Source organism: Mandrillus leucophaeus, unplaced genomic scaffold (assembly GCF_000951045.1).
Source record: "Mandrillus leucophaeus isolate KB7577 unplaced genomic scaffold, Mleu.le_1.0 Scaffold140, whole genome shotgun sequence".
NCBI classification, from domain to species: Eukaryota; Metazoa; Chordata; class Mammalia; order Primates; family Cercopithecidae; genus Mandrillus; species Mandrillus leucophaeus.
The window spans coordinates 1497474-1524872 of NW_012101366.1; the positions used below are offsets into that span (position 1 = coordinate 1497474).

The following is a 27399-nucleotide window of genomic DNA, read 5'->3' on the forward strand; positions in this document are numbered from 1 at the left end:
AACATTTAAACCATCTGAAATAGAATAAACTGGTTAGAAAAATAGTGTTGTTCTTTGAGTCCCTCCAGAATCTGAATTCAGTGAAAATCTGTTCAAACCATAATTCTAATTAAAGGTTTTAGCTGCCAAATAATATGTTCTGGTTAAAGCCAAGTTAGTATTATGGAGTGTTTCATGAATAACAGCACAAGCTTTAAACTTGCTGTTGATTTTCTCATGGGAAACTCAAGTAAAGGAGAATGATACCTCCCTGTTGACTTTAACTTTTAGAAATGCAAAGCATGCTGAAATTGTACATAATTCTCTTCTAAAGAAAAGGAAATAGCATTTCAATGGTTTTCCTCAGTGTCTTACTGAGTTATGGTGGGGCACAATTATGTCTGTTAAATTGATTTACCAGATGGAAGGTTACATTTTCTATTCAGCTGATTAAGTTGTAACAGACTGGAATTGTATCTCATACTATAAAGGTCATATATAAAATTAAAAAATATTTTCATTAACTATTTTGAAGCAGTTAAAAGGTTTAAACTTGTTCCCCCTCCTCTTTTACTTACATTAAACTAAAAATGAAGTTGTTCTTAGAAATAGGCCTATCACAGAGTTAGTATTTGGCTTAATAATATCTCAAATGGAATCTATAAAACAACAGCAACAAAAAAAGGGAAATATTTCCACTCAAGTTTTGGAAATTGCTTATCTTGGCCATTTAATGTATTCTTAGTATTTTATGGTTAAATTAAATAATCCTTTATATATTTATACCCTATAGAACTTTTACAGAAAGATTTAAAAGAAATAAGTTATACCTTTTGTCTTTTTTTCTCTTTTGGATCTTTTGCAAATAAACAAATACATTAATAAAACCTTTACCATAGAAAATTAAATGTGGCAAAGTGCTAAGTATTAAGTAAATTGTTGTCCTGGCATTTTTGCTATGTGATCATATAGCATTAATACCACTCTTTAATATCCTACTACATTACCTAAAAATAATGCATTAAAAATACAGCCCAGTAAAATCTGATCTAGTCAGAACCAGTATTTCAGAATATTCAGACTTCCAAAATAGCACCAGTCTTGGAATTCATTCAACTACTGTATTATTTTCCTGTGGATGCTATAACAAATTATCACAAACTTAGTTGGCCTAAACCTATCTATATTTATTATTTTACAATGCTGGAGGTCAGATGTCCAAAATGGCTTTGACTGGGCTTAAATCAAGGCATCACCCTGGTGTTCCCTTCTGGGGACTCTGGGAGCGAATGCCTTTCCTTATTTCTTCTGGCTTCCAGAGGCTGCCTGCAAGCTGTCCTGTGGGCCCTCCCATCCTCATGGCCACTAGGACCAACCAAGCCCTTCCGAAATGGCATTGCACTGACACTCCTCTGCCTCTCTATTCCTTATTTTTTAAGGACCCCTTGGATAATCCAAGTTAATCTTCTTTAAATCAGTTGATTGGCAACCTTAAATCCATCTGTAACTTTAATTTCCCTTTACCACCTAATGTGATATATTCACAAATTCTGGGGAATAGAACATGGACATCTTTGGAGTGGGGCATTATTGTGCTTACCCCAACTGCTTAGAGTTTTTGTTAAGATGATGTTTTCTACAGTGTACTTTGACTTACTACCTCTTTACCATTTTATGTGAAATTTGTTTGAGATGCCTTTATCCAGACAGTCATCCAGAGAAAGTTGACTACATAGAAGGTGTGTAACTCATAATCTGTCTAGAAAAGGATTTCGGGGAGGCCTGAATGAATCTAGAGGTGAAAATTTGCCTTTTATATCCATTCAAAATAGGTAATAGTGTTTCCTTATAAATATATATTATAAGGAAAATTTATGATATAGTCCAGGAAAGTTATAAATGCTATTGAAGTAGAATTGAATTACCAAGAACTTTCCAAAACCATAAAGGTTGTCTAAAGGTTATAAAATCAAAACTTGCAAAGTGAAATTAATAATAACAGATGCCCAGGTAACTTGGAAGGTTCTGAAACAGGAAAAGAGCAAGAAGCAAGGTGGTATTTGAACTGGGAAGAGGACAGTCTCCTGTTGGCCAGAAGTTAGTGCTGACCCCTTGTCAGTGATGCTACCGATCCATGGTACCTGAATGTATCTGAGGGGCTGTGAAGAGTTGAATAGACTTAGAAGTTACACCTAAAGACTTGAAATTATATTGCGAGAGATAACAATTATTAGTAACAGTAATTAGACACTTAAAAAATGTGCATGCATCTCTTTATTAAGCTGGACAATGTGATTCCCTAAAGAAATAAATAGAACCATGTTCTGTCCAGAAATCTCAGAACCACACCAGGCTCCTAGTTCCCCTTCATTTCTTCCGATACTAACTCCTGTTATTGCTTGCTGGTAAGTCTTCCCTTTCTTATCATGCCTACTGTTATAGTTCATTCCCTACTTTGTTCAGTCTCCATTCCAGTTATTAACCACTGATTCCATCATACTCCTGTCCAGTCAATCCTTTGAATTTCTAAAGTTTAAATCTAGTCTTCCTACCCTCTAAAAGAGCCATTTACTGCCTCTTCTGTTATGTACAAGGCTAAAGCTCCTTCATCGCAAGCAGGATCTCTCTCTCCTCATTCCCTCTCTGACCTCTCAACTTTCCCCACTCCATGACCTCATACCCCTTTGCCCTAGCAGTACTGAAAAAATTGAAATCCATGAACAAATCTTTCCATTTCCCATTCACACAAGCCATTCGCATCTGGTTTTCCAAATGCTCCTTACTCTTCTTAAAGTGCACTATTCACAATAGCAAAGACTTGGAATCAACCCAAATGTCCAGCAGTGACAGACTGGATTAAGAAAATGTGGCACATATACACCATGGAATACTATGCAGCCATAAAAAAGGATGAGTTTGTGTCCTTTGTAGGGACATGGATGCAGCTGGAAACCATCATTCTTAGCAAACTATCACAAGAACAGAAAATCAAACACCACATGTTCTCACTCATAGGTGGGAACTGAACAATGAGATCACTTGGACTCGGGAAGGGGAACATCACACACCGGGGCCTATCATGGGGAGGGGGGAGGGAGGAGGGATTGCACTGGGAGTTATAACTGATGTAAATGATGAGTTGATGGGTGCTGACGAGTTGATGGGTGCAGCACAGCAACATGGCACAAGTATACATATGTAGCAAACCTGCACGTTATGCACATGTACCCTAGAACTTAAAGTATAATAATAATAAAAAATAATTTTTTTAAAAAAAAGTGCCCTCTTGAATAGCTTATACTCATCTTTGAATGCTCAGATGATATATATTTTCTCTCTGTTAAGCTATACCTGGTACCTTCCTAACCGCCAGGCCACCCCAAATAGTCACTTCATATTTTATGCCAAATGTATATGCCCAAATATGCCCAGGCATATCTCTGTGCATATATCTCTGTATCAAAATTACATTGTACTCAGTTGAGGAATCTTTGAGGACATTATCTATAGCCTATTTATTATTGTATCCCCAGCATCTTCAGAGAGCTCGTAATTGTCACAGAATAAATGTCTCTTATATGAGTAAATGAATATATGCACTAAAATAGGAACTAATATGCATTTATTTAGGTATTTAAAATTCTAGAAGTTATTTTGCTAAATAATTTTTAAGAATTTACTTTGCAATAACATTTTGGAGGTAAGAGACTAACTGCTTCTGGATGCCTGTAACTGGGTAAATCAGAAGAAAACAAGGAAACAAAATTTTTCATGTTAGCAAATCTTATAGTTGTTATAGTCTTTTAAATATTATTTTAATTCTTGTGGAATGAAATGACCTGCTAAAGGATGATTTTGCAATTTTATGGGAATCAGCTAAAAATTTTCAGATAAACATCAGAGAAAAAAATCTAAAGTAATATATTTGAAGAAGACAATTGTATGGCATTTCAAATTATTGTAGTCAATGTATTCCATTCAGTACTTCTGAACTCTTTAAGGTCACGAATGGCTATGATTGTCCACATTTGCAGGCAAGAAAATCGAGGTGCAGAGACATTAAATAATACTTTACTCAGACGTTACAGTGGTAGAGTCAAGACTGGAAAACAACTCCAGACTCTTAGGAGGGTAACAAGATGAGGTTCATGCTGAGAGAACGAATAAGTACAATAAAGTTTAGGTTTATGATGACACCCAGGATATTATCAGGGGATAGATATTACTTTTCTGGACCATGAAATCCTGACCTATAATGTTTTCTGTGAATAATTCCATGCTGTTTCCCTGTGTGTCCCTATCAAGCACTGGGCTGCACCCTAAATAGATCTCACCTACTAAAATGGCCCCACTGTCTCGTGCAGTTAGTTCACATCTATGTGTACATGTGTAGCTGTCTTATGAACTGTCTGGGTAGGAGGGATGTTAAAATGTTTTATATCCACAATAGAATTACTTTTCACGCCATTTCTATTTGAAATGGTATATAAAAGATATATCTAGTACAGTATTTTGTGTTTCTATATATATATGTGTGTGTGTATATGTATGTAAACTTTGGAATTAGTTTATTACAGAAAGATTCATAGCAGAATAATTATACAGAATTTTAGAGTGAAAAGGACTTGTTTTTAAGAAAAAATATATACTCTATGAATTGAGATTTTCCTCAAAGTAGCATATTACTTGTGAAATACTAATTCAGAAGTATACTTTATAATAAAACTTTGAGATTCAGGTAGAAAAGAAAATTTGTTTAGAAACTGGATTGAAGACTGAAACAGGTTTATAATCTAGTTCGATTTATTGAAATGATAATTCAAAATGATGCTAGATAGATTTTTAAATTTATTTCAGGTAAATAAAATATATTTGAAAAATTAAAGCATATAAAGGAGTTAGCGTATGAAGGCATTCTGGTCTGTATGAGATATGGATTTCCTTGACTCCAAAATGTAGTATTTGTGATGCTTGCCAGAAAAGAGAAATTCCTTCTGCATTCCAGATATGATCTCTAAGACCTCTTGCCATAACATTCAGCATCAAGAAATTCTTAGAAATTAGGGTAGTTGAGGTTCATCTAGTTCTCTTCTCAACAATATTTGAAACTCAGCCTTTTAATGTAAGTTTCCTTCATGCTTGGATGTATGCAGGCATGTATTATTCATTCAGTAACTGTTTATGGAGACCCATTGAGCCTATATTCTTTCTAAGTACTGGAAAAAAACAGACACAAAATCAATGATTACATTATATTTCTGCTAAGCATCGAGGGCTGGAGCCATACGGCAGTGTTTTGAGGTTAGGAAGTGGTAGTGGCAAGTATAGGCTAGTTCTTTAACTTGACTATGAAAGTGCAATCACAGGAAGTAGCTAATAAGATCTATGTCTTTGGGGGCTTATTTTTATTTGAATGGGAAATATTTGAGCATGTCTACATTCTGAGAAGGAGCCGGAAGGGAGAGGGAATTTGAAGATACATGTTGAATAACCTCTACGAGTGTCTCACAGATTAGCTAAAATGTGCTTGATATTTATCTTTGAAGTTTTATTTTTTATGTAGTATTCCTTCCCTCACCAGCATATTTAATCTCCATTCTTTGAATTTGTGGGCACTGTGCCATTGGACGTGGTTATTTCCTCTGCATAGAACTTCACTTCTCCCACCTTTACCTGTCAACATCTCACTGAGCCCCGGAGGATCCTCTTTCAAAGCAAATCAATCTCTGCCTTTCAGCCACAACACTCTGCTTATATCTATCACATGGCACTGATCCCAGTTAGTATATTATTCATTCTTGAGACCATGAGTACCTAGGAGAAAAAGGCTCTGTCTTTTCTCTTGGGGAGTTGCCTCAGCACTTAACATGCCCCTTTTCCTTTCCTTGATTCCTTGTTTGAATAAATAGCTAAAGGGTTTATTCCATGTAGTAGGCACTGTATAGGTACCTGAACAATGGAAATATGGCTACACAGCTTTCCAGTCTGCATGAAACTTGCAACCTTGGTTCTCAATATTATTATTCAATAGCTGTTAATCGAATGTAATTAAACAATAGAACTAATTAAATAGTAGGTTTTAATTTTAACTAGAACGTAAGTAGAATTTTATAACCTACTATTAAAATTTATTTTTATACTGAATCACATTGATTAAAGTATTTTTGTGTTAAAAATGATAATTTGTTAAAATGTCATACAAATTTTAGAAAGTTATTTTTTCCTGTTTGTCCTAGTATTAAAAAAACAGTAATGAGTAGTACTAAAGGTAGTTCTAAAATCCGGTGTTACTACTGAGTGGTACTGTTTTTTGTTTTGTTTTTTTTTAAATACTGGAACAAACAGGAAAAAAAATAAGAAATTTGTGCATTCATTCATTCACTCTGTAAACTTTTACTGAGTTTCACCTGAGCCTGCTGAGTGCCAGGCACTCTTGAGGAGGAAACAGGTCTCAGCATATAGTGCTGATCTTAGAGGGAACTGAGTGCACTGTCATGAGCTTTAGATGCTAAAGGAAAAATGCCCACCTTTCCCCTTCTAGACCATGCTCCTGTTACTTACGGCCCCGATACTGTCTTCCCATACTACTCTGCGATGTCTCCAAGGACTTGGTAGTTCTCTTTCCTATGTATGACCATTTTTTTTCTATATGTAGAGAGGTTGTCATTGTTGTTTCCATCTGTGATAAACCTAAGAATTGAATTTCTATTTACATTGATAGAAGGAACTACAACTTCCCACAAAATGCACACAATGATGTACATAACAGTGCTGTCTTTCAAAGCACAACAATGTAGTACACTCAAGTGTCCAACATTGTCTTATTAAATGAAATATTGTGTATTCACATGTATTTGTGGATATATAATATATAATGTATCCTTATGATGTAATTTTAAAAGAATATATAATTGCTTGGGGAAAAACATAATAAATGCAATAATTTTAAGGAATATATAATTACCTGGGAAAAGACTCATAATATATTATTAAATGAACAAATAGGATATAATCATAAGTATAATGATTCTTATTTTCAAATAATTTTTCCCGTAAAACACAAAGGGAACATTTTAGAGTATATACAGATTTTCCCATTCTTAAAAATCTGAGATATATATGACTTACATAATCAGAAGCAAGCAACAAATTTTATTATAAAATTAGTACTTTTCAAAAGATAATATTGTAAATTAAGTAACATTTACCAATATGGATTTTGAAAAAGAATAATTATCTTAACAAATAGACAAAAATGTGCAATAAGAGAATAGATAGATGCAGTAGTATTTCTCAAAGATAAATAGTATTATAATGTCTTTAGGAAATTGCATTCATGTATTACCATGCGTGTAGCTAGAAATTCCCCCAAAATTATTTTTTGAAAACTTTATGTATGAATTACATACCATTAATTGGTTATAATTAGAAATAGTTACATTAGAAATTTTGCTCCTTGGTGTCAAAATATATAAAATCTAGTTCATAACATTAAAGGTTAATTTTATCCCAGCCAAAAGAGGCATATGTTGTATTATTTATTGTACTATGCTGAATAGTACTTTTGAAAATATGTACCTTTTGTATAATTATGAAACTTTTAATTAGGGTAACCTGTGTATTCTGATTAACTAGACTGGAGGATCTACTGTGTCCGCAAAGTGTCTTTCATAATTGTAGTGATTACATATTTGAACAGTTTCTACATTTCTACAGTGCCAGCCTGGGTTAGAGGAGAGACTTGGGCAGGAACTGTGCCAGGAAATCTAATCTTCATAAAGGACACAGAGTGAATGAATAGGTGATAGATTATAAGTATTTGGTTCCAAGTAACAAAACATTTAAATATGGCAGCTCCTAAGGGATCCTTGAGATGGGGAGATAGCAGGAGATACCTAGGGGAGGGAGAAACTGTGTGAAGTTGACATATCCAGTGCTGCAGGGAAGAACAGACAATGCCAGAAAGGGATCTGAAGCTGGTGGTGAAGATTTGACCTTCACCTATGATTACAGAGTTAAATGTTTACTATAGATGGAATTGTTGAATATCCCAAATATTCCTTATTTAAAACAACATTGATTTTTTTATTTAGAGACAGAGTCTCGCCCTTTCACCCAGACTGGAGTACAGTGGAATGATCTCAGCTCACTGCAACCTCTGCCTCCCATGTTCAAGCGATTCTCCTGCCTCAGCCTCCTAAGTAGCTGGTATTACAGGGGCGTGCCACCACACCTGGCTAATTTTTGGTATCTTTAGTAGAGATGGGTTTTCACCATGTTGGCCAGGCTGGTCTCAAACTCCTGACCTCATGATCTGCCCACCTTAGCCTCCGAAAGTGCTGGGATTACAGGTGTGAGCCACCACGCCCGGCCTAAAGAAATATTTATTAATCTAGTATTCAATCTTGGTTAATGATAATCATCTTAATATATGAAATATTATGTTAAAATATTAATATAAATAATATTAACACAATGGAAACTTTTCCCTTTTTTCCTTATGATAATTTTCAATAAGAATGAAGAACGTCTATATACCATGCTATGTGGTATTTAAATTTTTTAATCTAAATTATTGACATAAAGAATATTCATAACCCAGGATTAAGAGTGAACAGAGGCCGGGTACAGTGACTCACATCTGTAATCCCAGCACTTTGGGAGGCCAAGTCAAGCAGAGCTCTTGAGCCCAGGAATTGGAGACCAGCTCGGACAATGTGGCTGGTTAAAACCTCTATAAAAAAATACAAAAATTAGCCGAGTTTGGTGTCACATGCCTGTGATCCCAGCTACCCAGGAAGCTGAGGTAGGAGGACCTGTTGAGCTCAGGAATTTGAGGCTGCAGTGAGCTGGAATCATGCCACTGCACTCCAGCCTGGGTGACAGAGTGAGACGTGGTCTCTGAAGAAAAAAAAAAAAGTGAACAGAGGCAAAATGCACAGAGTAGGTAGTCCTTCTTAAGTGATGATAGAGTTAAGACTTAGAACTAAGTAGAATACAATTTATAAGCAGGCAAATTAAAAAGTGAGAAAAATATGTGAAGTCAATTATTAACCAAAAGTTATTTTAAGTATACTGAGTGAAAGTTCAGAAAAGGGTTATTGTTATTGTTATGGTGTTTTCAAACATTAGGCTAGGCAAAGGAGTGTACCAATTGCAGCCATCTCTCTCCCTAGTTATTTTTTATTTTGTTTAATTTTAACATAACTTCCTTCATCTTATATGTGCACTTCATGAAACATTCTTTCAACATGTATGTATTGAACAACTTTTTTTTATAACAGACAACCAGGTGAGCCAAGAAACAGTATTTATGGTAGGCATTGTTACCATTCTTTTATAGATGATAAAATGATTCACAGAGATGAAACCACTCATCTGGGGTTACAGTTAGTACATCAAATAGTTAGCATTGGCGGCTGGACACAGTGACTCACGCCTGTAATCCCAGCACTTTGGGAGGCCAAAGTGGGAGTATTACAAGGTCAGGAGCTCCAGACCAGCCTGGCCAACATGGTGAAACCCTGTCTCCACTAAAAACACAAAAAATTAGCCAGGTGGGGTGGCGGACGCCTGTAATTCCAGCCACTCGGGAGGCTGAGGCAGGAGAATGGCGTGAACCGGAGGTGGAGCTTGCAGTGAGCCGAGATTGGGCCACTGCACTCCAGCCTGGGCGGCAGAGCGAGACTCTGTCTCAAAAAAAAAAAAAAAAATTAGCCGGGTATGGTGGCACGCCCCCTGTAATCCCAGCTACTCGGGAGGCTGAGGCAGGAGAATTGCCTGAACCTAGGAGGAGGCGTAGGTTACAGTGAGCCAAGATCACGCCATTGTACTCCAGCATGGGCAACAGAGCAAGACTCCATCTCAGGGAAATTTAAAAAAAAAAAAAAAAAAAAAAAAAAGCATTGGAATGAGAGGTCTGGTCTATTTGTGTCAGAGTCCTTTGTGCTTCTACACAAGATGGTTTGTGTACCTGTCTGCATGCATGTGTGTACAAAAATCACACCCCACACTTATGTACACAGTCACACATATCAACCTCTTACTAAAATGGCAAGTCTGGGCAGTGTCACTCACTGTATCTTGGAATCCTAATTTTTTAAACTTTGCTTCTGCCACCTAGGTTTACTATTCCTCTCCCATGTTTTATTCTCATACCTGCCACCCTGTTTATTGAATACCATGGAGACTAGTATGAGAATAAAGATTTGAAATACCTTTAGTTCATGAGGCATTCTTTAGATATTTTCTGTTTCCTTTTATTGAGGATTTTTTCTTTTAGGTGAGAAGAGAAAAAGGTGTTTTGTCTGTTCTGTTTATTTTACTATTGATTCTTTTCACTTAAGTAATGATAGTCAATTTTTATACAAAGTTTTCATCTCAGCAGACAAATGTATTCAGACGAGCACACACACTAAAAAGCTTGCCTTCTGTTTCTATGATTAATTGAGATGTAGAGAATGATGGGTGTGGGGTAAAAATGGAAAGGCAATTAGTGCAACTAGGCATGAAATACATTCATATACAAGCAGAACCTCTCCCCAGCTAGTGATCTTTTTCTGGGCTCTGAGGATTTGCATCCCATTAGTAAGTCACTGGCATGGAAATCTTCAGCCTTTGGGGAGACCAGAGTATTAAAAATAGAATTAACTCTAACTGCAAACCAAGTCAGCACACTAGGCCATTAATTCTTCTGCTTGGGTATATATCATGCTGAGCTTTGGTGTGTGGGCTTCGGAAATGTTAGGAGTGAGTTTTATAGAGCATTGCCAGTACTAAATGATAGTTATCTATCATCTCATCTCTCACCCTCACTACTGAGATTTCAATATCTCTCATGACCCAAAACCTGAAATATAGGCAGAAGGTTTTGCTAGAAACATTAAATAGGGGCGTTCTTTAGAGAAGTTGTATATTATATATTTTGTGAACATAAATCAATGTTGTGCTTTACAGTATGTCAGAGATTCCTTATTTTCAAAACCTTATGTCCTCAGATAATCACAATGCCTAAAATGTTATCCTTTCTAAAACTGAGAATTATGTCTTTTTGCATAACTCCGTCAACTAATGATAAAAGTTGCCTCATATTATTATTTTTAGAAATATTAGTGCTATTGGAAACATTTTAAAATCAACTTCCAAGTATAAAATTTATTGAAATATTTAATATATTCAAGCTACATACAGTACTCTCAGTTTCTAATAATCTCTTTTCTTTTCTTCCCTTGCCCTTCTCCAGCTTCTTTGGGAATCTCTGACAGATATTATTTTCTTTAATCATCCCAGAGCAGTACAATTATTAACAGCTGCCATTGATTGATTGCCTGTCTCAGGGTTTCTCATACTTGGCACTATTAACATTTGGGTAAAGCTAATACTTTGTCATGGGATGCTGTCCTGTGCTTTGTAGGATGTTTGGCAGTACCCCTGGCTTGTACCCATACCAGATGCCTGTAGCTCTCCATACTGACAGCCAAAAATGTCTCCAGATATTGCCAAATGTCCCCTGGAGGAGAAATCTTCCCTGGTTGTGAACCACTGGCCTGTTCTCTACTAGACATTATTTCATTTGATCCAATGGTAGCTGCAAGATATGTAGGACTGGCTGGGTGCGGTGGCTCACACCTATAATCCCAGCACTTTGGGAGACCGAGGCGAGCGGATCACCTGAGGTCAGGAGTTCAAGACCATCCTGGCCAACATGGTGAAACCCTGTCTCTACTAAAAAATACAAAATTAGCCAGGCATGGTGGCACATGCCCATAATCCCAGCTACCTGGGAGACTGAAGCAGGCGAATCACTGGAACCCAGGAGGCGGAGGTTGCAGTGAGCTAAGATTGCATCACTACACTCCAGCCTGGGCGACAGAGCAAGACTCCATCTCAAAGAAAAACAAAAATGATATGTAGGACTATATTAATCAGGATCCTGACAGGGAACAGATCTTTGCAGTATGGGTCATAGACTTTTATGAAGGGAGTACTTAACAAGGAAGTGAATAAGGTTAAATGAACTGCCTAGGGAAGTGGGGGTACCCAGAAAATAGCAACAGTGGGAGATCATTCCCACAAAGAAGAGAGGGAAGGAAATTGTTCCTGGAGTGCTGGAGAGCTGGAGCCATGGAATAGGGACTTCCAGAGGGAGATGAAGTCAGGAAGAGACATAGCCATGGCCAGTGATGCAGCATTGTGACAGGGAGACTGTAGGACAGCCTGGCCTCTCCCTCCTCCTTAATTCTTTGGCCACCAGCCTGTCCTGCCAGTAGATTAAGCCAAAGTGAAATCCAGCCAGTGGAGAACTAGAGTCTTGCAGCCCCAGTATTCAGCCGCCATGGGCTCAGAGAAGGAAGGAAAATTGAATCTGTTGGGGGGAAAAATGAAGAAAATCCCTTCAACACCCCATTTTAACATGAGAAATTGAGGATTAATGATATAAAGTAATCATCCAGGCATCTATTTGACTCCAGGCACAATGAAGGTATCATCTTAGTTGGTCTGTGTGAATGAACTGATGTTCAGCAAGACTATGAATTATTCAAGGTTACTGATTTTATTAAGTGGTAGATACAAGACTAAAACCCAGTTCTCATTCCTCTTCTGGTGTTTACTTTTGTATGTTGACCATTGAAATAAATCTGAGAGCTGAATATCTGGCCAATTCTCAAGTATACAAGCAGGAGAGAAAGCTTTCTGCTGACCTTAAAAATCATTTCTTTCTGAAAATCTTGGAAAATTCTAGGTTTCGTTTAGAATGTTTAAATGGCATATGCTATTTTTCCAATCTGTCAGCACATTTTTATCTTGATTGCAGATATACTCAGCCGCTGCTGATGCAATATATTAGGAGAGAGAAGAGTACAAGACTGAGACTCAGGAGATTTGGGGCCCAGTTCTGGATCAGCCCCTCTTAGCTGTATAACTAGCCTTCAGAAATAGTACCAATAATATGTTTCATAAACCCTTCCCTTCTACATTCACCCAGATCTTCACGGTTATTCTTAGGTATCTAATTGGAAAGGCATTAAGCTATGTTTCACAAGTGACGAATCAGGCTTAGAAAGCACTAGAATCTCACTGCAAATTTCATAGTGGGAAAGTGGTCCCATGCAGACTGAATTCCCATCCCTCACTGAAAATGCATGGTCTTTTCTAGTCCACCCACTGCCTTTTGAAGTGATCAATTGATTTACTCCCTATAGACTGCCAATTTGCAGCATTGAATCCATCAGGTTTCATTATAAAATCATATCTCCATCTAAGTTTTGAGAATCTGTGATTTCCTATGGTTATTAGCAAGGCTACAGAGGATACCAATGTAGTTAGCACCTAGGGATTCATGGTTCTTTATTTTTCCTTTCTAGGTTTTAGATAAATATATTTATTATCTATAACTTTTCAGAGGCAAGATAAATATTTTTAAAGGAATTTAAAAATAAATGTGTACATGGAAACATATCTAAGTACATTAATACAGTCCCAGTATCTCACTTTATTCCTGGGTAAGTTGGGAGTTAGAAACTGAGATAGATTCCTACACTAAGGTAAAGTATGTTGCCACTACTGGAAGGTCTGGCAAGAATCCTAATCCTTTCCCAAATTAGTTGGTTGGTTTGCCTCCGTGTGGGAGTCCCAGCAAGTGATATATTTCAGATCTCTATCACTTTGAGCTTGTGTTCACCCCTGATCTCTGCCCCACCTTTTGACACCCTGCTTTTACAGCATTTTCAGGCTTTTGATTTTGTTATGTTTTCAGTATTTTCAGGCATAAAATCAGGTTTACAACACAAAAAAGTAGCTAGCTTTATTTTTTTGTATCTGAACTTCATTGTTAAGTTCCTATTTCACCAAGCCAATTCCAAGAAAACGTATAAGAGTTCTCCATCCAAGCTTAAAGCAAAACTATAGATATTTGAAGACTAAAACAAAAAAAAAAGTGGAGAAGAATTGTAAGTTTTGATATCCCTTGCAGTCTGGCAAAAATATAAATTCCTTCAAAAATATTTTCACTGATAAAATCTAGCTACATTATAACATTGTATCTCCTCTAGATGATTAGTGGTGGTTTGGGAAAAACTGTTTTATAATTTGTATGATGATAATACATAAGGAAAGCTGGAGCAGCAACATTTTCAGTATTTAGAATAGACTTATGCCAGATTTCCTGGGTACAGAGCCTGGCTTCATCCCTTTTTACTTCTGTAACCTTGGGCAAGATACCCTCTCTCTGTGTTTTGGTTTCCTCATTGATCTAATCAAATTATAAATAGGCATAGGCTTTCTAGATGTTTTTATGGTTAAACAAGTTGATATTGATAAAACATTTAGAATAGTACTGGAGCATAGAAGAGACTATATAAATGTTAATTGTTATCAGAAATATCCTTTTCATGATGATCATCACCACCACCATCACTACTACCACCACCATCATCATCATCCACTTCTGCCACACAGAGATGCAATCCAATGTTTCCATTCTTCTAAAGTATAATTATTTTAAAATAAGTGGTATTTTTAAAATAGTGAAGCTCTATAATAAACTTCACTGTTTAGAATACAAAATAAATGATAACATACATGTGAATAATGTGCATTTGTATTATGGAATATATAACCTAACTCAGAACCTTCAATTCGAAGACTTAGCCACCTTTTCTTTCCAGCTGATAGTATACTGAATGTATAGAATGTCTTATTTGCATTGATTCTAGTTGGTTTGGTGTCATTACACAGAGTATGTTTTCCCCAGGTTTTAGGTTAGAAACTACTGACAAAGAAATATTCCAGGAGTCAGAATTAGACATAAATTATATGCTGCAGAGGTGTCTTCTTATTACCGCAAGCCAGGTCAGAGTCTCTAAAATCATATTAAGTTACTGTTTTAGTGGTTATTAAGTTTCACCCTTGAGAGAATTAAAAGGCCTGACAATGAAGTATAATAAATCTTACTGTGACCCAAACACAATTAGTAATTAAACGTCCCATTAACAATCCCAAATCTGCTAGATAAAATAAGTAGAAAATTTATATTTTTGTTTACTTTTTACTTTCATATTTAGAGAAGTTGAAAAAACTTTCACACATTTCATAAAAATAATTGCAACATTTGCCTGTTTCATTAATATAGAGTCAATGCCTCATTTATGTGCTTGAGTTTTTCATTTGAGAATGAGAATGGACCAAGAAAAGGGTGAGACTTTTTTTTTTTTTAAACACAGGAGCAATTGGCTCTCTATTTTTTTAATTTTTATCTATTTTTTTTGTCTCAATCCCCAGCCTCTGAGCCCAACTTGAAGGTGCGGTCCAGGTTAAAACAGAAAGTGGCAGAGAGGAGAAGCAGCCCCTTACTCAGGCGGAAGGATGGAAATGTTGTCACTTCATTCAAGAAGCGAATGTTTGAGGTGACAGGTAATTGAGGATTGGGCAGATATATGAATGCTGGGAGTAGGAATGAAAAAATAGTTTAGAATAAATATACCTGCTGTATATTAAAAGTTATTTTGAGGAGAAATATTTCTTGAAAGGAAATTATATTGAAAACTCACAAGTAGTTCAATAAACCTTGCTATGCATTCACCAACTGTGTTAAACAGGAAATGAATGAAAAAACAGAACTATGTGTCAATCAAGGCATAACTAGGGAACACCAAACCTCACCTTATTCTTTTCAGAAACAGGCAGGCCATTTTGGGAATGCCAACCAGAAGAATATAATTTTTAATGAAATTTGATCAGAAATGAGCAGAGGGAGGTCCAAAAGAACACTCCCCTGTACTCAGACATGAATGTACAAAATACATCTGGGAAAATTAAACTACATGGAACAGCAAAACCTTGACTTTTCAACAAATTTACAGAACTCATAAATGACTTTATGTGTTTACTAGTGAAGTGGGACTTATGGCAGGAGGGGGATATATTGCTTTTTATGAAGGGGAAGAAACTGTCATTTTCACGGGTCTCAAATAGAAGTTATTTTTTTAGCTGCCTGTTTTAGTAGAGGGGTTAGGAAATTCAACCTGAGGTCTTACAACACCCCTGGTTCCACTTGTACCTGGTTTGAAATGAAAGACCTAAGGCTGTAAGAACCAAAAATTACTAGCCAAAATACTACTGCTTACTACTGTTTTTGAGTACCTACTTAGCGCCATGCACTGTATCTAGTTGTTTCCTTTGGTTGCATGAAGAAAGAAGTGGTAATTTGCAACCACTTTTTTTTTTTTTTTCTCCATTCTCAAGAAAAACTGTGCTTATACCAATATGGGCAGTTAGTATTAGTTCTCCAAGATCAGATCTTATTTTTAGTAAGTTTTTAAAAATTCTTCATTTTCTATATATCTCTTTTGGCCATGACAGTGTCTACAGGAAGGCAATATAGAGGAAGACTGTGGAAGTGGAGGTAGAAACATGTATTTACATTCTAATGCAACTTAAAAGTTTGGTCGACAATTTTGGGAAAAAATATTTAGTCTCCTATACAATCTGGACACCTTTATATGCTTATCTGAAGAAAAGTGTTAGTGATTTCAATGGAAAATATTTCCTTGGGATAAGAAATATTAAATCAGTGAATAATAAATACAATTATTTTACTAGAGTTTATATGTATTTTCCAACATTAAATATAATCACTGATTTAGATGAATTGAATTCTAAGTTTGGAGTTACAGACTTTTTTCCCAGGAAATACTATTGTATGTAAGTAAATAAAAATCTTAGATTTTTCTAATAGAGATCTTTGTTGGAGGTGGGCAGTTGGGGACTGAATTTGTTTTAATGAATGTGAAGAATTATAAACCTATCAGGTGTCTAATATAAATGTAGATAGGTGGTTTTTCTAACTACAGAAAGTAGGCCCCCTCTAAGAAAAAAACTTCTAGAAAAGAAAAAACTGAATATAATGCTATTTTATTTTGCTTCATAGTCTTAATGTCTGAAGTGACATTTATTTATCCCAATGTGCTTTTCTGTTTTCCTGTAGTCTATTTTCTTGATCATAGCTTTTTCTACACAGTCACTTTTTCTTCCATACCAAATTGCAGTGGCATTTAGCTCAATACCTATCTCAGCAATGATTGGTTCTTATTTATAAGGATTATGATTTACCAGAGTTTTACTCAGATTTCCTTAAATTTAAAATATATTTCTCTTCTTAATTTTGTGAGATTAAGCACTCGCCCTTTTATCTCAGGAAACAATAAGTATTGGAAGAGAGACTTGTACATTTATTAGACAGGCATTTCTGGTGAGTGGACTTGTGGATGCTCTGGTAGATATTTTTAACTAGTATACCAGACTTACTCGAAATGTCTTTAGAGGCTCCAGACGGCTGACACACAGCTGTCTTCACCTGTACTCCTTCCCATTGCTCTTCCAACTTTCATCTAATTTGGATGAGATCTGTTTGGATCTTAATACTTAAGATATTTTTAGTATCTTGTCAGAGACTATCATAACATCATAGCAGTTCAGTTGCTGTTGCTGTTATCCTCTTACCTCTATATCTTTTCTCTCTTCTCCATTTCATAGATTCAGGTGTAAGCTATTTTCAAACTCATTCCACCTCATTGACATGGGAACCCACTTGCCATGTTTTTTTTTTTTTTTTTTCAAATTCAAGTATTTTCTGCCCTCTACAAAAAGTTCTGTTCTTTTCAAATGTTAAAATTGACTGTCCCTGTGCCTGCAATGCCTTCTCTTCCATTCTCCCCACTCCAGCATCCTTATTTCATTGGCTACCCTTCTTCAAGCTCCAGTTCCAATATCATGCACTGAGATCAGAGATATCAGAAAATCAGTTGCTGCCATCTCCCAGATCCCATCCAGTATCATGTCATAGAATCCTCTGGTACAGCAGTTGCTGCCTTGAACTCTAATACTTATCACAGTGATTTCTACATAAGGAAATACTTCAGTCTTAATATCATAAAATAGTATAAATATTATAATTTAAAATTGGTAAGACAGAATGTTTAAAAAAGTAGTTTTAAAAAAATATGGAAATGGAAATGATATGGAAATGAGACATTAACAAAAAATTAGTTAGTCATATTGTAAAGACAAGAGTTAGGAGTTGAGAAAAAGAAGTTCCTATAAGAATTTTTAATTTCTGCATTTTCTTTGTTAAAGGAAAACAAGAGGTGATGATAAAAAAGATTAATCAAAATGCAAACAAGATATGTAGACAGAAAGGCAGTGAGCAAAATGTGTTTAAGTATTTTATGATACTAATAATTTGCTCAAATCTCACAGTAAATAAATGGCAGGATTAGAATTCTTATACTAACCTCACATTCTTTCCAGTGGCACTGCATTTCTGAGTAGAGTTATAATTATAATACAAGTTGAAAGTTATAGGTGTTCTGAGAGAGGGTAAGAAAATATTGCCTGAAAACTGGGAGTTCCCTTTCTCTGAGGGACATATGTTATATGAGCCAGGCTTTGACCTTATAGGTGGGATTAGGCCTGCAATGAAATGAAAAGAAAGGATACAAAAGCATGAACTGGAAAAGTATTTGGCATTAAAGGAGAAGAGGTGATTTAATTTGACTGAGTGTAGAGTATAGAAAGGGCAATGGTGGGAAATAATATTAGACTCCATTTTGGAGCAGAGGGACATGGTGTGAGTTATCTCTGTATGATCCTTTTGCAAGAGTCTGAAAGAAAGGTTTGAGAGACTACTGTAGTGACTCAGAAATATTAGCAGACTTTTGCTATAGTTCATGACAGAATAACAAAGCCTTAAACTGAAATGATTGTAGTCATACATAGATGGAGAGATAGTGTAAAGATATCATTAAAAGGGCCTAGTAACTAATTATATTTGCAGTAAAGAGAGAGTAAGGATGACTCTAGGGTGATGAAACAATAGAGATATGCAGGAAACAGTTAGTATTAAAATGTATACATTGAGTTTTACACATATGTAGGGGAGCTTGAAATGTTCAGCTTTCAGAGGAATTTGGGCTGGAATTTATGAGTTAAAGGCAAGAAATATGACTTTCCTGAGATAATTCTGCCCCAAAATGACATATGAAATCATGATATTGAGTGATTTTGACAAGGGAAATAGAAAAGAGATAAAGCCGCAAACTTAGGTGAATGTCTGAATTTAGGAATTGGTAGGAGGAAGAAAAGTCAAAGAGATGGAAAGACAAACATGGATGTAGAGAATGCCACTGTAGAAAGGATATGGAAAGGAATGTTTTCTCAGAGGCCTTCAAGTGTGGTGGCATTTGAGAGAATAGTTGCAGTTATAGTGGGTAAGCTATATTGCCAGGGCTTGAAGAAGTAAGTGGACATTGTGAGAGCACACCACTTCTCAAGAATTACTAGCACGCTGTCAGACTAGAGGGGCAATTCCAGTGTAGGAGGAGGGCGTGAAGATTCCACCTAACTAATCCTTTTAGGACTTTTTTAAGGGGATGGGATCATGGGTAAGACTAAATGTGTGAACATTAGAGAGGAAGCCTTATATTTGAAATGGGAAAACAGAATGTAGGTAACATAATCATGAGTAGAAAGAAAAGATGCTGGTGGAAATCATATCAAAAGTCCTGTCTCTGAAAAGCAAGATCATTTGTGCAGCATTGGGTTGACAAGGTGTAATGATGAGGCAATTAGGAAAATTTTGAAATGAGTGAACTGTAGAAGGTGGTAGGGAATTAATTAGAGCTGAATAAATAATTTGCCAAAACTTGATAAGATGACTTCCCTAGCTATATTTCTAGGAAATGGAAATTTATATTTTCAATTAAATGTTTTAACAAATGCATTAGTTTCTGCATAACTTGAGGTACATGTGAATTTTGAATCCGAAGGAAAGGGTGAGTTAAATAAAGAATCTGTCTTGTTGTTGCCTGACTTTTGCTAAAAGGAATTTCTTGTTATATTGGTATTTAAAAATCTACATGTTAAATTTAGGCAACTTCTCATCTCCTGGAAAATAAGTTGAGTAGAGTTAAAGTCAGATGGTGTTGTACAAGGTCATCAGTCCAATGTTGAGATTTTACATTCTATTGTATTTTCTTCATATAACTTTAACTAGTATACAGTATAATAAGGTATAGCCTTAATATATTAAATAAAAATCAATTTACAGCACAGCATTTGAACAATTTTTTTCAGACCTATTAGAATGGGTCTGGACCTCATGTGTTAACGACCTGTCTTTTGATGTTCACAAGTTTATTGTCTTCATTACTGTTATTTTCTACAATAGCATAAGAGCAAGTAAGAAAAGATTACCTTCTTTTTTTTTTTCTCATTCAAAGCTCCTGTGACCCTCTCTAACTGGATATCTTTACTTATTTAGAAACTGTTGAATACTATGTTGTATGTTTTGCCATGAAAACAAAGGGAGAATAAGTGGTATGAAAATTCAGAGATACTTCAGAAATTTTTAGTTCTTTCTATTTCATGAAATAGTGCTTGCATTTACATCGGGGGAAAATAACATGCCCAGTGTTACATGTTGCACTAACTAAAGTTCATCAATGTATGTTCCTCATGAATACATTTGTACTTCACAATATTTTTCAGAATCCTCAGTCAGTAGCAGTTCTCCAGGCTCTGGTCCCAGTTCACCAAACAACGGGCCAACTGGAAGTGTTACTGAAAATGAGACTTCAGTTTTGCCCCCTACCCCTCATGCTGAGGTAAGACCCTTTTTATTTTGTTTCTTTTAAAAATTGGATTTCTGATTAGCTACCTAATACAAAGTGATATTTCTGAGTTGGCCTTTAATATCCAAATGATATTTATGAACTGAAGTTTACTCAGTTCCACATATTGTAAGCCAATTGAAAAAAATTGGTGTTTACTAACTAATGTAAATATTATAAACCTATAAGAAATGAATTGATGTTTATTAGCTGACATAAATATCAATTTTTTTCTTACAGATTTTTTTAATGTGTAGAATTCAGTAAACTTGATCTTATTTATAAATCAGACAACCAGAGATGTTTGGAAGGCAATCCAGCTTGAAGAATATTGAAATGTAATCCTCAGTCAAACATTTTTAGTGATCCTCAGTGCACACTGCCTGACAATTATGTCACTTACTAGTCCCTCTGCTTGGTTATTGGTTATGCCGATGTGAGTAGACACATCAGTAAGTAAAACCAACTCCTACAGGCCTCTCAGAAGAAGAACCTAGCGAGGTGGATTTTATCCATTTGAACTGAAAAGTGATGAAAAATCATTGCAGTATGATACTTGAAGGGTGTAAAGCTTCACTGAGCAAACATGTTTTGGGCACCTGCTATATTCAAATCATTTTGCCTCACAGTAGGGATATAAACATGGGCAAGATATGAACTCTATGTTTGAAGAATGACATATTAAAGGATACTAGTTTAATGTAACACATGATTTAGTGTAACCAATGATACAAGACTAAGAGGAAAGCTCATATAAAAGTCATCAAGAATTTGTCTATGTAGTTTCTGTATTTGGCTATCAAAGGCAAGAGTCTGAAAATAGCCACTCATGAAATCACCTGTTTTGAAGTCATCAACAATTGACTGAAAGCCTTATTTTTGTTTCTGTTATTATGCCTTCTTCACTGTGCATTGCTCTGTACAAGGAGAGCTGGTGTGTTAACTTCTGATATATAACATGCTTCTTTCTTTATATTTTATAGAATCATGGTACCTTGAGACAGAAAGGGACTGGTCAAGTCTCTTATTCTTGGATCATCTCCATAGCTTTTCTGCCATGTGATTATCCAGCCTCTGTTAGAATGCTTCTGCTTATAGGGAGCTCACTTCACTGTCTCCTGAGGCAGCCCAGTTGATTTTAAATAGTTATTTTGACTGATAGAAATGTCTCTGTACAGCTGTTGCTGTGTAATTTCATATGTACACACAAACACAAATACACATATATATAATAAATTATTTATAAGTTATGAAATTATCAGGTCAGAATATAAGTGAAGGCAGAAATCCAGAAGTTGTCTCTGATGAGCAAAGAACTGAAGCCAGTAAAGTCAGTTTTGCTCTAGGCACATTTGCACACTTGAGTTTTGAGCTTTGGTTTTCAGGGCCTCAGAAACTCAAGAGACAGAAGATAAAGCCTAGTACCAACCAAGGAGGATAATCTAATAGGAGACCCTGCAAATACTAAGCCGACACCCCAGAGGCCCATATCTATGTTACATTGGTGAGTTGACTGTCCCTCTGACTGCTCTGTCCTCATTCCCGCCCGCCCCAACCCCCCTGCCCTGGGCTGTCTGAGTGGAGCAGAGCAGAGGGCAGATCCTCTCTCTCAGAAGTCTTAACAACAAGCTAGTCCTTGTGTAGATTTGTAGCCCAGATCACATAACCTCAAGCTGTTAACTTATCATGGCCCCACATTTGTAGTTCGCACATTGGGAGTCTGCACAAAGCAAAGAAACCGGCCCCTCCCCAAGGGAATATACCTTCCTTCTAGATTTCAAAAATTTCCCTCAAATAAGTTTCCAAGGAACATGAGCAAAATATCTAGATGCTGTCGTTTATGACCATTTTCAGCTATTTAAAGAATAGTAATTCTGGCCTCTACATGGTCTGCAGTCCCACATCTATTTCTTACTTACTATCCTGTTACCCCTCTTTCTGTTTTTCATTATCCTTTCAAAAACATGATAGCAGATGGAATAAATACTTTGTTTATATTTGTAACCAGAGACATAAGTAGAGTTATTGGATTATTAGTTGTAGATAGCATCTTTTTGTTAGTGCAGTTATACTTGGATATTGATCCATTCTCTGCAACTATTTAGTAAATTTCCAGGAAAAGAACAACTTGTTTACAATTTTTTTTTCAAAACACTTTAGATTGTCATTATCTCTCAGTATGAAGAATGTAATTCTTAGTAATTACAAAAACACCAAAGGATCTGGGTTCTAATCAGTCCCTGAATGGATTTTGTGCCATTGAAAAATGAAAACAACACACTAGACTACATTCAGCAGCATGTTTGGTTCCGAGAAATGCATTGTCATTGCAATGTTTCAGAAGACCACTTACAACAAGGGAGCATTTTACTAGGTTCAGAAACGGTAATACAGTACTTTGTTTGATAATACGTCATAATAGTATATTTTTAAGAGGCAAGAGAGTGATGAACACAAAATTTAGCATGATGATTACCTTTCAGAAAGGAAGAAGGGGGAAAACATGATTTGATAGTTACCAAACAAGAGACATATATTCCTTCATTGTAAATACATATATATGTCCATATAGTATTTAGTACAACATATTGGAACAACCAAGAAGTATACATTGGTGAAGAATGTAAATACAAGATTTCGCTTATACTGTTTTAATTTGTTTTATATTTCTAAAGCCATAACTTGCCACAAATCATCTGTTTAGGTACCCTAGGTTTTCAGCTAATTGTTGAACATATTCTCTCACTGCAAACCTTTCCTTTCAGCCCCACCATTAAAAAAAGAAAAACAAAACAAAACAGAAGGAAATGTGATTTAATGGAGTTTAAAAGGGTAGAGGTATTTCTTCAGGTCAGTGACAGGACATTCACCTCCAAATCTGGAAAGACGAGTTCAAAAGCAAGCAGTGACTTACCTCATAATGAATTAATTGTGTGCCTGAACTATGATCCAAAAGGCCAGGTGGGCAGACCTTTATGCACTGATGAGTAGCCTCTCTGTGGCCCAGAACAAAAAATGCAACCCTGATGGCTAACATGTGGTTTTCTGCTGTATTGCATTTACAGAGATCTGTAGTGTAATTCATTCTCGATAGGTGAGGAGACAGCGGAATTTAGACTGAGACTGTCAGCAAGTTAATATCGTAGCTTTTCAGCACTAAATGTTTCCACCCAAACTGGAGAAAAGAGAAAAAAAATTTCTCAGCCATACTTGAGTAACCATCATTTAGAATTTAGGATGATTTTTACAGATGTCTCTTAAGATTAATAGTAGTACGGGACTTCATAGCAACAAATATTTTGGGGGCATGAATTATTTGCATAATATATTGCACTCTAAAAAAATGGTTGCATACTTTACCGTTTACAAAATAGGTTTATTCTACTATTTTGGCTTAAGGAACACTGGTGAGTTTTCCTATTAAAATAGTGTATATTTGAATGAAGTCTTTATTTCATGGCCTGTAAGTAGAAAAGCATGTCACCTAATTGTTTCAGAGCCCATGTAAATGAATGGGATTCTATCCCATTGTGCTGCTTCAGAAGTAGGAAAGTCCGGCTGTATCTAAAGATCTTGAGCCCTAGATGAAAACAAAATTTTCTATCTTGTAATTCACATGTCCTGCCTAATTTAGATAAAGGGTAGACAGAAGTAGGAGGAGAATTTACTCATAAATTGAGGTTCAGAGAATAGCACATTGTAGTGGAATGTATAGGTGTTCCCCTCAGAAGACTCGGCCTGAACCTGGCTCCAAAACCAGCTACCTTATCGTCAATGGTCAAGCGACTTCCCCTGACCCTCAGATTCCTGATCTAGGAGAAGGGAGTACCGTAATACCTACACTAGCAACTTTGTTCTAAGGAATCAGTGTTTGGAAGGCAGGTGGTAAATTATGAAGTTCGGAACAAGTTCACTTTTTGTTGTTATTATCAACGCTGACTCCTGGTAGGGAAAACTCATTAGCATGTTTGTCTTCAAGCCAGCAGCTCTCATGTGAGAGTGAGTCTCCATCTGCTCTGACCACTTCTGTTCCATTTCTTCTATTTCCTACATATGCTCAGTCCCAGAACTCAGATTGTTGGAGCTACTTGCTTTACTCATTTGTAAACTTGGTTGGGGAGCTGAAACCTCAAAGGTTTCTATTTCCAACTCCAGTCAAAGATGTCTTTACCTATCTAGTTACTTTATTGTTAATACTGTGGGCCTGTGGGTTCAAATATGTTTCCATGGATATCAACACTATTACTTTAGATTCAGTAGATTTATTTGATAGCTATTTTAACGGTAGCCAAGCTGCTGGTTTATTTCTAGTTGAACATTAGTGGCTGTCTCTGCTATGCTATTTTTTAAAATAAACTTTCCAGCAGATACAAATGCTTTTAAAAAAGGATTCTAATAATAAGGTTAAGTGTTCTAAAATCATCTGTAATGTCACTTGTTTTGCCCCAATCTCACATGACTCATCTGCCTGTTGTTTCATAATAGTTGTTGTGACATTTGCTGTAAATGTTATGCTCCCTTCTGAGTGGGTGTAGAGCTGTGGTTTTAGATAGCAGCAAATAAAACACGTTCCCCCCACCCCCGACTCAGGGAAAGGAGGTTGCTATGACAAAATAATCATTTACTAGGAATAACATGAGTCAATATTTTAAAGCAAGATCTTTAACAAAACATCAGTGCCTTTCAAATGCTAAGCAAACTCTGTCAAATGATTTTTATTTTTTTTTTGTTTTTTTGTTTTTTGGTCTCACAATATGTCTCACCATTTTATAGTAACACCTTCTTGGGTGTCCAGTAAAATGGAAACTTGAGAGATTCTACTGCTTAAACAATTTTTTTTAACTACATGGAGATTTTAATTTTCTATGAGCTATCTGAAAGAATAGTAGAAAATAAACACAATCTCTAAAAATCCCATGAAAACCATAGGCAAATATTAAATGATTAAGAGGCTTTTCTTTTTTAAAATGTGGCTATATTCTTTTTAGATAGCCTGGATTCAGGGACTTGGGACCTTGTAAAGCCAAAGCTGGTTGACACTCATAAGCATGTCTTCCTGTATGCCATTCCAATAGACTCACATGTTACCTGATAGAGCTGGGCAGAGGTGCTTCAGTCTCAGGCTGAAGGTTCTGAAGTCCGGGGAAGCTGGGTGCTGCCCAGGGTTACAAGCCATGAGTGGGAGAGCTCAAGTATAAGAGACTTAGACCAGACTTCGTTTCACAAGTCCAGGCTGCTCCTCACCAAAATTCTGTGTGTATATATATATTTTTTCTTTTTCTGATTCTCATGCATATTGTACATAATTTGGAACATACAGTAAACTGAAAATTCTATATCCACATTTTCTGAGCTTTTTAAAATGTGAGTGATTATTGGCCAGGCATGGGGGCTCACACCTATAATCTCAGCACTTTGGGAGGCTGAGGTAGGAGGATAACTTGAGGCCTGGAATTTAAAGACTAGCCTGGGTAACATAGAAAGACCCTGTCTCTACAGGAAAAAAAAAAAAAAAAAAAAAAGAAAGAAAGAAAAAAAACCCCACAAACCTAACAAACATTAGCTGGGAGTTTGAGCCTAAGAGTTTGAAGTTACAGTGGGCCTTGATCACACCACTGCACTCCAGCCTGAGCAACAGAGCAAGATCCTGTCAAAAAAAAAAAAAAAGAAAGAAAAGAAAAGTAAGTAATTATTTACATAACTAGTATAACTAGCATTCTGTCAAGGGCTATCATTGACTTTTTTGTCTTCTTAAGATTAAGAAAAGTATTTGTTTATCTTCCTCTCTTTCCCTTCCTCCTTTTTTCCCTGCTTCCCTCCCTCCTTCCTTGGTTCTTTCTCTCCATCTCCTTTCCCCACTTTCATTTTCCTTGCTCCTGTAGGCATCATTCTCTCCTGTGTTCTTGTTTATACAAATTTTTACACTATATATATTTTTTACTTTGCATCCATGGGTTTTCATGGGATATAAATGGCACAATGTTATCCGTATCATTCCATTTTCTTGCTTTTATCACTAAGCATGTGTTTTTAGATCCAGACACCGTGTCTTTATGGATGCAGAAATCTAATGGTGTGCTTTCAATCACCATAAAAATCCACGGTGGGTGCTGCCACATACTGATTCCCGAGGTAGATGTCCTGGTGCCCTTCAATATATACCATGTCCTATCATCCTACAACTTAATGAGAGAATTTCTCGAAGTTAGAATTCCCAGCAGAGCCATCACTGGGTCATATGGTATACAGTATAATTATTTTGGTTTATAGTTCAACAGAATTGCTATACCAGACTACTGTCCCACCAGGAATACATGAGAGTTTTTACCTTTCTAAATCCCTGTAACATTTGACATTGTCCATTTTTCTAATTTTAGCCAGTGTCCCTTTTGGAAGAGATTCTGAGTCTTTTAATTTAAGTCAGTGGCTTAATTTCAATTCCACATAAATAGCTCTATTGAGAGACATAATGTTTCAGTCTGTGTGTTTTGTATTCATTTGAATTACAAATATTATCTATGAGATGCCCCTCCTATTGACATAACAGGAGAGAAATTAAATAAGATTTTGAAAAGCCTTAGTAAAATGTGAGTAGGCCACCTCTACCCCAGCATTTGGCCCATTTCACATCTCATGTCCTAACATAATGCTCCTTCCTCTAATTACAGTAATTATCACAAGTCAAAGAGTTAGTTCTTTACTTTTCTGTGCAGCTAACTACCACATGAATTGGTGTTTTATAGGACATCTTGTA

At 36.0% G+C, this 27399-nt stretch overlaps 1 protein-coding gene across 6 annotated transcripts in view; it reads left to right on the plus strand.

Annotated features, from left to right (window-relative positions):
- Positions 1–27399, plus strand: part of HDAC9 (histone deacetylase 9) — a 927644-nt gene that overhangs the window by 546608 nt on the left and 353637 nt on the right. For 4 of the 6 annotated variants that reach the window (XM_011973895.1, XM_011973898.1, XM_011973899.1 and 1 more), the window contains one exon: positions 20524–20639. In XM_011973895.1, the coding sequence (XP_011829285.1) occupies positions 20524–20639 (116 nt within the window). Of the gene's footprint in view, positions 1–15258; positions 15391–20523; positions 20640–27399 lie in introns of all 6 variants that reach the window. The other 2 variants (XM_011973893.1, XM_011973894.1) reach the window with 1 other exon arrangement.